This window comes from Echeneis naucrates, chromosome 9 (genome assembly GCF_900963305.1).
Source record: "Echeneis naucrates chromosome 9, fEcheNa1.1, whole genome shotgun sequence".
Lineage (NCBI taxonomy): Eukaryota > Metazoa > Chordata > Actinopteri > Carangiformes > Echeneidae > Echeneis > Echeneis naucrates.
Window position 1 is genome coordinate 11,463,228 of NC_042519.1, and position 11,057 is coordinate 11,474,284.

The window sequence follows — 11,057 nt, forward strand, 5'->3', positions numbered from 1 at the left end:
CGTTCAGTCAAACCACAACACTGAGCAATAGTGTTTATTGAAATTAGATATGACATTTTGTATTGGCAGTGAGATACAAAGCCAGCACTGGAATTTGAAGGGTGTGATATCAACTAGTAAATATTAGTCAGTTTTAATTAACTTTGAGTAAAAGTTTGAAAATGGCTAAGATTAGGATCCAGTCTGTGCAATTGTTAATAAATACTTATTAGTATTCTACTCACTGAGTCTGTGCTTTGATAATGTTGCAGCTGATGATGGAGGGTCCCATGTTGTGGGGAATGGTGATAACCTTTGTGACTTTTTCTTATAAGAAGGACGGATGGGCTCCCACCTTGTTTGAGGCGTCTTTAGTGTCATGTTTTCTCTTTCTTTCAGTGTAGAAGCTGCGCTTCCTGTACATGAGTACACCAGAAAAGTAAAAAAAAATAAAATAAAAAAAAAAACCTTTGACATGGAACTGTTATGGTTATCACTTCGAGGGCCTTCACCTTGCAAGAATCCACATCCATGGATCATCCTCCAGAGCTGAAAACACTCAGTTTTGTATCCGCAGACTGGTGCTGTGACAGACGACAAATCTGGAGCCAAATGCACAACTTGCGAGACAAATTAGCGAATTAAAAAATGTTTATATACAAAGTTCAAGTCAGAATTACTCTTCGAGGAAACAAACTGGTATGAAATGAACAGCAAAAGTAGCAACAAAAGACGCAAGCAAATGCGTGGAAATTACTATAGCATTAGAAACAAAAGGTGCAAGACAATGCTTGGAAAAAACTAGACAAAGTATTGTTGTGGCAGAAAGGTGGATCAAAAGAGGACTCAGATGGGGAATCTCTTTATGCACAGCGGCCCTGCGAACAACGTAGTCAGAGACAAAATGCAACATTACAGAACGTGACATGGCTTTTTATACTAAAGTCAGACTGTGTGTATAGGGTGGATAGGCTTCATCCTGTCTGGTGTGGATGAACTTGACTGGACTGCACAGAGTCCTGACCTCAACCCGACAGAACACCTTTGAGATGAATTACAGCGGAGACTGAGAGACATTAGATGTCACTTAAGTTCATATGTGGGTCAAGGCAGGTGAGTGCATGCTTTTGGCAATATAGCGAATCACTCCATAAGGCTTATTGAGACATGAACATTATTATGAGGCGAATTAGACACAGTCCAACAATTAGTTTGTTTCAGATGGAAATTGTTTTATTTTGAAAATCCTGTGAGCAGCAGCCTGAGCACACAGACAGAGTTGAGCCACATGAATTGAGTTAAGATATGACATCCTAGAGAATGATCTCACCATAAGTCCAGGAGCAAAATGAAAAATAATACAAGAAGGTTTTTTTTTTTTTATAATAATTGTCAAGTTCAAGCATTTTAATGGCTTTTAAAACAACAAACTGGAGGGACTGAGAAAGAAATTTGAAAGAAGTTCACAGAACAAACCAGGTTCAGCTGCTGTTGATCATTTTTTAAACAATGTTAACTGTTGAAAATCAGAGAAGAAACATGATGCAGGTCTAGCCCAGAACATGAACACATCTTATTTTGCCAAAAAACATCTCTACCAAAGATAAAAACTGAGCCTGCGCTCTTTAAGTGTAAGTTCTGCAAAGTAGCCAGCCCATGCCACATTCATCAATACATACATTGATATGAAAGCCCTCTAACCTTGAGGAGTTTTATCTTGGGTGAAGTAATGTCTCAGGCTGCAGTGCTTCCAGTTGGAGTGGTAAAGCTCAGTAATATAGTCGACTCTCTCCTCCCACTTCACCTCAGCTCTCCCTTTGGATTTAATGAACAAGTAGTCCCTCAGTCCTTGACCACTTCCAAGGTGACCTGGCCAGACACCCAGTCAGCATTAATAAAAGGGTTGCAGACGACTTTAAAGCTGTTCACGTTCACCATGTTGCGTGGCCCTAAGAAATGTAGATGTTGGAGATCTGACTTCCTCAATAGGTTTGTCTTAACTTTTTCAGAGGGCTCAAATTTATATGTGGATTATTGTTTCCTCCCATCATTGTTACTTCATTCACTAATTTGCCTATCTATTAATTTTTGAAGGCAGGTTTGCTTCTGTTGATATCATATGAGCCACATGTCGTTCCGCTTTAATAAGTGTGCCAGCTGTGCCTTTTATGTTATTCAAAGAAAACCTGAACATTGTCAGGCTTCATTTAACTCCCTGATAATCTTTCACTGGAAATCGATACAGATACAGGCCCTTGAAAACTATTTACTGTTTTCCTACTGGTGTTATTATTTGCAAAATGAGCAGTTTGTTAAACAAGCAGTGTGTCAGTGTCTTAATAGATATGGAATAAACGTGCAAAACTGTTTGATCCACTGGAATAAGATAGTAAGATATTTTACTAATGAAATATAAATTACAGCTGTTATTGTTATTATTATTATTATTATTAAGAAATAAACATTGCCAAACATGCATATATATATATATATATATATATATGTTTTGACACACTTCTCATTAAGGACAATGTCATGATATCAAATGAAGACATTCATTGCTGGCGGTCACCAGTAATACAGAAGCTGAACAATGCAAAGCTTGAGACTGCCAGCGACCTTCAGCTTAGCATGAGGGGCTTTTTTTTTTCTCAACTTTTTCCATTTTGCTTTTTTGACTTTGAACATGTTTAAGCATGTTTGAGTAATTTATATCTAGTAGATAGTAGATGAAAACAATCATCAAACTCTATATTTCATCTTCTAGGATTTTCCATTAAAACCAGTCAAGGGCGGGTACATCCCATATGTGCCATAGGACGGAGGTGGAGCAGACGGGACTGAAGCAGTTTGGTTTTGCGGGAAGCTGCTCCCTCCATACATGTAAAATGCTGCAAATCCAGGATATGCAGGTGGATGCTCTTCTTCACCCCTCTGTAAAGCGGGCAAGATAACAATGTTGAACTTGATCTGTGGGTCTGTAGCGTATTTAACATCCAGATAGACCTGCGGTGGAGAAAGAGACAACGTTTATCAATCCTGTCATGGAGCCCTAAAAAAAAAAAAAAAAAAACATGCAATGATGTAATTCGGAAATGGAAATGCACACCCTGAGTCTGTACTGTGTCCGAATGATGTTGCAATTTAAGATGGAAACACACGTGGTGGGAGGGATGGTGATGATCCTGGTGACAGTCTGGCTTGAAGAAGGTGGTATGGCTTCACCCACCTCCTTCAGGATGTCTTTGGTTTCAACTCTTTTCTTCTCTGCAAAGTAGCTGATCTTCTTATACAAGAAGTACTTGGGCTTAATGTCACGCGACAATTTGTTCTGAATGAAGGCCACAACCTTTGTGCCTTTGTCTGGAAGACAAATTAGTTAAAGATTGAATTAGTTGCCCTAACTTCAGCCCTGTCGAAGCTGAACAGCATTTGCACGTTGATGTGTGTACCATCAGCATTCGATCACCGATTGGGTTTCCTTTGTGGATGAGGGTGAATTTTGTCTTCACTTTGCTGTTTGATCTCATGGGCCTGCACAGCTTTGCCGTCAGTAAGTACTGGATCTTTCCATGTGAGCCCTTAAAGGAGGAGGGCAAGCTTCTGCGAGATTTTTAACACCATATAAAAAGAAGTTGCGATATGTTACAATAATACTTTCTGTATAGTTTTTCTTTTACAGTAAATGTTGATTATACAATGTAGTTTTTGCTTTGTTTTTTTAAAAAGAACCTACTGGTCTGGAATCTGAAATGCAATGGTTGGTCACCTACCCGGGGCCTCCTGAATTATAACTTGCTTGATGAAGTACTTCTCCTTGTTACTGAACGTTGCAACAGTTTTTCCGTAATGCTCGGTCCAAAGGACTCTTGCTTTTACCTTCAGCTGGACATAGAGTGAACTTATGCTGCAATTGCCTTCCACCTCTAAACTAATCTGTCCTGAAGGTGAAAATGTCACTTTTGTTGATGGGATTATAGTTCAGTGAAAAACTCTTAACCGACATGCTGTGCTACTGCGAAACTAAGACGTAAGTCAAAATAAAAAGACTGTCAGGTAAGATAGTGAGGACAGAGATTATATACCCTGTGAGGTGTTGTGTTTTGCTAATAATTAAACCACGGGGCTTCAATAAAACCCTTTCCCTGGGTAGATCTGTCTGTGGATGACATCCAAAGAATTAAGTATATTATATATTGCTCTGTGAATTAAACATGTTAAATATATAACATATATAAATATGTTATCTTAAATATGTTATGATGGTTTTTTGACAGTCTTAATTGTGGCATTTACTATTACAAGTTACGACCAACCCATAAGCTCAGTCTTAACTTCATACTCCACGTGTGGGTGTTTCAGACAAGTGTTAACTCAATCATGTGAGTCATTATGTCATCGTTTTGCTGGAAAAAATGTGTCTATGGAAACCATCAGTACTCATGGTGTGCGCGTCTCCAGGTGTAAGGAATGAACACTTGAGAGCACAATTATACAGGTTTTACAGAAAAGTGAATAGAAAGTCCTCCTCATCTTCAAATTTCAGCTCGTTACTAATTCTTTAATAAGTACTAAGTGCTTCATACTTAACACATCTGACACCTAAAAACCTGTGTGTTATTGGAGCACTGACACTATACTGCTGTGAACAGCCCAAGAGTCCCCTTTCATAACTTCCAACCAACTCATGACTTTCCTCACCTTTGACAGTGATATTTCTGGTGCTTGCTATGTGCTGAGGCTTAGATAGAGGTTGATAAGCAGGATGAGCCGAGCCTTCAGGTTAAAGCAGCTCCTCACAGTGCAACCCTACATGCTGCTGCCTCCTTGAGGAAAACAGATGGAACATACCACAACTCCAACCAAGTTTAAGACAATATACTGAAAAGAGATCTGTTTTGAAAACGCACCTTGATGCAAAACCTAAACTGACATTAAAGTTTGACTGTATCTCATTTAAAACATAAAAGCCCATACCACAACAACACTACAACAAATCAGAATAATTCCTGAATGTTCCTTTTACAGCACATGCAGGAGTGCCTGCACATCATGACGCTATCATGTGACACACCCAAAACACGGGACCATGACATCGGTAAGAAGGCAGCGAATGAGAGAGCTGAGTCCCTGCTGGAGATTCAAGTTCATCTTAGATAATGTTGTTAACCAAGCCTTCCAGATTGAGAGAGGACAGATTGTTAATGCGCTCCAACTTCCTTCATCTGTGACACCCTCACTGTTTGGGCAACAAATCAGATTTGCCTACACGTCCCTGGTACAGCTGGTGACAGGATGGGCCAAACTCGACCAGTTCATTTAAACCAGATAATACGCTAATAAGCTGTAACCATCACAATGTTAACACTTCGTAAGTCCAACATTTCAGTTTCAACCCACTTTAGAATCACATAAGAAAACAGTAAAAGGGTTAGATATGCAGAGCTGCTCTCAGCTAGACATCCGAAGTCAGTGAATATTAACATCCTGGCCGAGATTGAGGGCTGAATAACAAAAGAGGAGATGACTTTCCTTCAGGAAATTAAGCTGATGGTGTTTGCGTTGATACATAATTAGACCAAAAAGATTGAATTCTTCAGAGTTTTCTCTGCTGAAGGGACCAAATTGTAATTTGCTGCACAGTACTGAAGCAGTTCAGCCAAGCGTTCAGCTGTTTGCACGGTAGGTGTCTGTCATCATCATCATCATCATCATCATTATTTTGAGCACAATTACGTTTGTTTCATACAAACTTTTAATTTCAGGTTATATACTAAATACTTTTCTCTTTACATGCAAAACAGTAAGTATAAAACGTTGTATATAAAAGTATACATACATATATATACACACAAACACACACAGTTAATATGTTACAACACACGATAAAAGCTGAGATGAAACACTGAACACATACATAACATTACTTATTTATACTAATACTTATAAATCTAGCTTGTAAATCTATGGCATTAAGTGGTGATAAAATTCTAACTGTAACAATTCTCTCCCCTTTTGCTCTGTAAACATCTCTAATAATTCAACATGAACATTACATAGATAAAACACAGTAACACAGTGAAGAGCAGATGCACTGTGTCCCGTAGCAGTATTATATATTAAGGCAGTAAAGGCAGTTGTGCCACTGGCTTGGAAGAACTGAAGTTAAAGGTTACTTGTTGTATAAACGAAGCACTACGAGGTATTGTATTGTCACTGTAAACAGGCACAAGGGAGCATGCTCTGGTCAGAACTGTGAAGAGATCTTTGGACTTATGATTGCAAATTAATCACTTTATGGTTAATGTCAGTTTCAGGATTACCAGAAGAAGAACGAGCAGTCTGGCCTTCCATTACAAAAAGACTGTGTGAAGAAATTTCACAGCCTTTGGATTTTCCCAGAAAATTCATCTTCAGTCCTCAGAAAGGCAGTTTTTTTTTTTGCGATAATATAATGTGTTCAAACACTGGCAAGGAAAAAGAGCAATACATACTTTTTTTCAGCCTGAATTTGTAGTTGTAATACAAAAGGGAACATACAAACCGTACAAAAAGCAAAGAGAAAAATTGAAGCATATAAAAAAGTAAAACAATAGAAAAAAAAATCCATAGTGGCACATGACATGTCACCCATGCTAAGGTGATCCTTGAGAAGTACAGACAGGCTCCGCAATTTGCAATTTTATATTTATAATATAATAATAATATTATTTATATATATAATATCAAGAAGTTTCAGTTACAATGAGGGGAAACTTTAATTTGAAAATATGGATAGGAGGAAGTAGAGTCAAAGTGACACCCAGGAAAACAAAAAAACAAAAAACATAGAGGGAGGAGAAAAGGCCTCGCCCGCCTGTACTCCCTAATAGGGTTGAGAGTGCACTGGGGTGTCACACAGGACGATGGGAAACAACACTATGAGGTCAGGGAAATTGCTTGCACTGATGATCACCTGTAGGAGTCACAAGAAAAAAAGATTCAAACATGTTGTGCTTGTGCCATAAATTCTGCAGTCAATCTTTTTCATGAATATGTGTTTATTATTATTAAATGTAATAATTGCTACCATCATCTGTGTTTTACTAGTACCAACCTCAATGCAATAAGAGACATCAATGATCCTGCAGTTAGAGATGGTGCCTATCGCAGAGTCAGGGATAGTGAACGTAATCTCCCTGTGCACTTCAGCGGTGTTACCAGGAATGGTCTGTCCACTCACTGATACCAAGCATTTGGAAATTTTCCTCGAGGATGTGCTGGAAGGTGAGGAGAAGGTGTGCTTCTCCTGCAGCTTCACCTTCGGGGTAGCTGTTGATGTTGAGCCGTTACTAAAGTCGCAAATCATTGTCACAGTTTCACCTGGAGGAAGAGCAGATACAGTAATGCAGTGGGACATTCTCCCTCACTGTCCTGCCCATTCAGACGGATGGTTTGATGGATTGAAACGGTACCGGGAATAAAGCCTTTCTTCTCCAGTCTGACTGACATTGTGATAGGAGCAGAGGCACACCACAGGCAGCACAATGCCATTTTGTTGGAGCCTGAGAGAGGCGCCTGCAAAAAAGGAAAAAAGAAAAGAAAAGAAGAACAGCACCGTGGCAGAGGAGCAACAGAAATCAACATACTTCACATACTAAGCTGTCACATAGGTCACTCAGTGCATGTGCCAATGAATGTAAATCAAACTGGAACCTTAAAATGCCATGTACGTTTCTATGTGCCTTTTATTTTTGCAGCTTTGATTTCAACTCCCCCCAACTTCTATTTTAAATTGCATTGACGGGCCATAGTATAAATTATTAACACACTTCATCCAGCATTTATATATTATTTGTCCCTTTCTACCACGTGAACTCACAACACACTCCAAACTTCCATGGGATTATTTTGTATGGAGTTAAGATTGAGTTTGTGCTTTAACTGGTTTGTGGAAATTTAAATGAAAATACATTTGAAGAAATTGAAGAAGAGCATAAATGATGTCTGATTTTCAGAAATCATATCGGTTTCATGCTGATGTGTATTAAAGTGTTCTCTTTGACACGAAAGGAGCAGGAGCGGCATGATTCACAATGTTTCCTGGGACAGCACACTGAGCTGTGCGTCAGTTAAGGTTTGTGGTTCGGCCTGCACTTTTCTCTCTATGAAAGTTCACCATGCCTGCTGTGAATAAACGTCTGTATTTGGACATGAAGGGGGTTATTGAGCAGCTCCTTCTTATTTCTATAATCTGGCCATGGATCACTTACCTTTAGGTCCGGCTGTCTGACCACATTTCTGTTTACAAATTTTAACTCTTCCTTAAAGTCCTTAGAAAAATGCCAGGGTCTGTTGATGCACACCATGAACATGTACACAATTTTCCCATTAATCCCTTTGAAGGATGTTGGGAAGTCTCTGCATTGGCACAGGAAAAAAAAAAAGAAATAGTGAGATTTGATAAGGAAAACCACGCCATTTTCATGCAGAGGCTCAGATGAAGATGCACCAAAAACACGTTTTTTAAAGCAGTCTGGATTAGATTTGTTTTGTCACGTGGTCTGAGCAAACCACGTGACCCTCGCACGGCTCGTACCCACCCCAGGGGCAGCTGGCAGCTGAAGGGGTAGGTGTGTACGCCGGGCCGGAGTGTGGTTGTTCCGCCGGTGACTGCGGGAGAAAGACGGGACTTCACTGAACGGCCGCTCGGTGTGTGTGTCGGTGCAGCAACAGCAAATACACAACTTACTTACTGCTGCTCTCCTGCACGATGGCCGCCTTCGTCTTGAAGTAGTCCAGCTTGTAGTGGTAGTGTCTGCGGTGCTTCCTTGTCCCGGAGGACCAGTGCACCTCCGCCCACCCCTGCAGGCACACGATGATGGAGCTGACCTTGGTCTCCTTGGTCAGCTGGAAGGAGAAGTGTCCGGTCACCGGGTCTCCGCTGGAGAAAGTCTCCCTCTCGTTCAAAAAGTTGAAGTCGATGCTGAAGTTCTTGAAGGTCTGGCCGAACATGGTGGACGCTGTGCTGGTTCTGCCGGTCCCGGATCTCTGCAGGTGAACTAAACTTCAGCAAAAGCTATGTCACAAAAAACAAACAAAAACACACAACAGCTTCAGATCAGCAACACAATGACGCACGCAGTCTGCGCAGGCGCCGTAAGCGCCAAGAGGTTTAATTCTAGCCCTGCCCAGATTTGGGATCTCTGGGCCTCCCGTCCCGGTGAGACGCAGCGCTGCAGACCTGCCTTTTCCCGTCAGAGCCCAAAGTTTAGTCAGCGATCTACTCTTCAACACAGTTTATTCACATCTTGGCCTGTTTTTGGCGCAACAACAACAATTTAGCCGCTATCTGGATTTATTGCACACTAAACAACAACAAAATGATTATGTAACACTTTCTCGCCATGCCCAACATGAAAGCATGCCTCTAACAGGATTGTTTTGCTCTGCTACACGGATGTCGTTCCCCCAAATTTCCATGATCGATTTCGATACCAAACAGTAGTTATAAAATGGAGTAAAAATAAGACACAAGCTTTTGTAGAGCAGAGGTTTTACATCGAAGTGAGCAAATATATATACACAACAAAGCTTGATTTCATACAAGCATTAGAATTTGTTTTTTGGATATTAAGGTCATGTTGTTCATTTACTAAAACCCTGCATGGCAAGGAATGTGTTACTACTGAAAAAAAATCCTTCATGAGGCTACGTCAAGGTAGGTCATGAACGCGTGTGATTTGATTATGTTTTTTGCTGTCTTTATAAAAATGTATCTGTGTTCCTGACATCGCACCCAGTTCGTTCCCTCCTCTCTAAATAATTCAAAACATCATTACGTTTTTTTTTCTTTTGAAAAAATACAAACTGTGAATACTGAAATTTCAAAAAAACATAATCCGCTGATAATCTACAAACAGATGGTACTCCACACAGTTTTATGGAAAAACAAAATGTTCAAGTTCAACAACTACTTGGGAAAGCCTTAAATTATCATAATCAAAATTTGGGCTTTAGAAAAGTCTAGCTATTGATGTAGACAGTGAAGATGAAATTGTGAAATATTTTAGTACATGTATTATTATTATTTATTATTATTATTATTATTATTATTATTATTATTATTATTATTGTTATAGATCTCTGTCTGGTACCAAACAGTTGTTTTGTTACCCCTAGAAAAAACCCACAGGAATTACTGTTCAACTGTTTTTCTCTCATCTGCAAAGATTTTATTCATCCATCTCTGATATTCGGAAATAGCAAAAGCACAAAAAAGAAATGCAGGAACAACTATTGGTTGACCTTTGTTTTTGTGTAAAGAGTAATTTTATTGAAATGACCCTTTAAAATTTGAATTTGTTTAGCCCCTAGATGGCACTAAACACTTTCCAGTGATGTTCACTGTACATTGAACTGTATGAACTATACTATATAGAACGCACTCACAATGTAACATGCTATGAGAAACCCAAATGTCATATTTCCTCAAGATGCAATTCAATCATTTAGAACTACCACTGGAGCAAGCTGCACAGTAGCATCTTAAATAAATTGTTCTGTTATGGTTTCATAATAAGTGGTTAAACTGCCCTTTGATAGGGTTATGGTACACAATACAGCCATAAAATGCATATAAAGACCCATTAAACAGGCAGCAAAAGGTATATAAAAATTGCTGGCATGAGTTAAGTTGATCACAAATCTTTTCATATCTGCTGTCTAGTTCTGTCCAAGAGAAGAGTAGAAAGAATGAGATTTTCTTTGGTGTGTCGTGAGGAAGAGCATATTCGAATGAATTGTCAAGAATTGTGTTTGGACTGTTACAGTTATATGGAAACCACACATTTCTTACTATACTAGACTCGCCCTTCAGCAGATGTCAAGGAGCGGTTTTGGTATGTTCAGTCAACCACCGAGACAACTGTGGACAATATGTATGGACAATTCCAATGGCCTTGTCATACAGATATTGCAGGAATTCCATTTTAAAAACCCAGGAAACCAATGGTTGAATTAAATCCCCACGTGTTTTTTAGTGGCTCACTTTGTATTTGCTAAATGTTTAGATGTGGTTCTTTGGTGAAATGTTCATG

General features: G+C 39.3%; 2 protein-coding genes across 2 annotated transcripts; both read right to left on the reverse strand.

Annotated features, from left to right (window-relative positions):
• Window positions 1-2,742: 2,742 nt before the first annotated feature.
• LOC115048432 (arrestin domain-containing protein 3-like) lies at window positions 2,743-5,033 on the reverse strand. The gene is made up of 4 exons (XM_029509879.1): window positions 5,029-5,033; window positions 3,377-3,582; window positions 3,089-3,339; window positions 2,743-2,985 (listed from the first exon to the last, which is right to left on the reverse strand). The coding sequence occupies exons 1-4, from the start codon at window positions 5,031-5,033 to the stop codon at window positions 2,743-2,745; spliced, it is 705 nt and encodes a 234-aa protein (XP_029365739.1).
• Window positions 5,034-5,733: 700 nt separating this feature from the next.
• Window positions 5,734-9,112, reverse strand: LOC115048962 (arrestin domain-containing protein 3-like). Its single transcript, XM_029510855.1, has 6 exons — window positions 8,715-9,112; window positions 8,562-8,631; window positions 8,232-8,379; window positions 7,434-7,536; window positions 7,076-7,341; window positions 5,734-6,934 (listed from the first exon to the last, which is right to left on the reverse strand). The coding sequence occupies exons 1-6, from the start codon at window positions 8,971-8,973 to the stop codon at window positions 6,845-6,847; spliced, it is 936 nt and encodes a 311-aa protein (XP_029366715.1). The 5' UTR covers window positions 8,974-9,112; the 3' UTR covers window positions 5,734-6,844.
• Between the last annotated feature and the right edge of the window lie 1,945 nt (window positions 9,113-11,057).

Excerpts from the sequence above, each read along its gene's own strand:
- LOC115048432 (XM_029509879.1), bottom strand. Across the intron at positions 3,340-3,376 it reads GACAGGGCTGAAGTTAGGGC|AAGGCACAAAGGTTGTGGCC; the intron begins AACTAATTCAAT and ends GTCTTCCAGACA. Across the intron at positions 2,986-3,088 it reads GGACACAGTACAGACTCAGG|GTCTATCTGGATGTTAAATA; the intron begins GTGTGCATTTCC and ends TCTCCACCGCAG.
- LOC115048962 (XM_029510855.1), bottom strand. The coding sequence starts at position 8,973 with ATGTTCGGCCAGACCTTCAAGAACTTCAGCATCGACTTCAACTTTTTG. Across the intron at positions 8,380-8,561 it reads AGCTGCCAGCTGCCCCTGGG|AGACTTCCCAACATCCTTCA; the intron begins GTGGGTACGAGC and ends GTGCCAATGCAG. Across the intron at positions 7,342-7,433 it reads GAAGAAAGGCTTTATTCCCG|GTGAAACTGTGACAATGATT; the intron begins GTACCGTTTCAA and ends CTCTTCCTCCAG.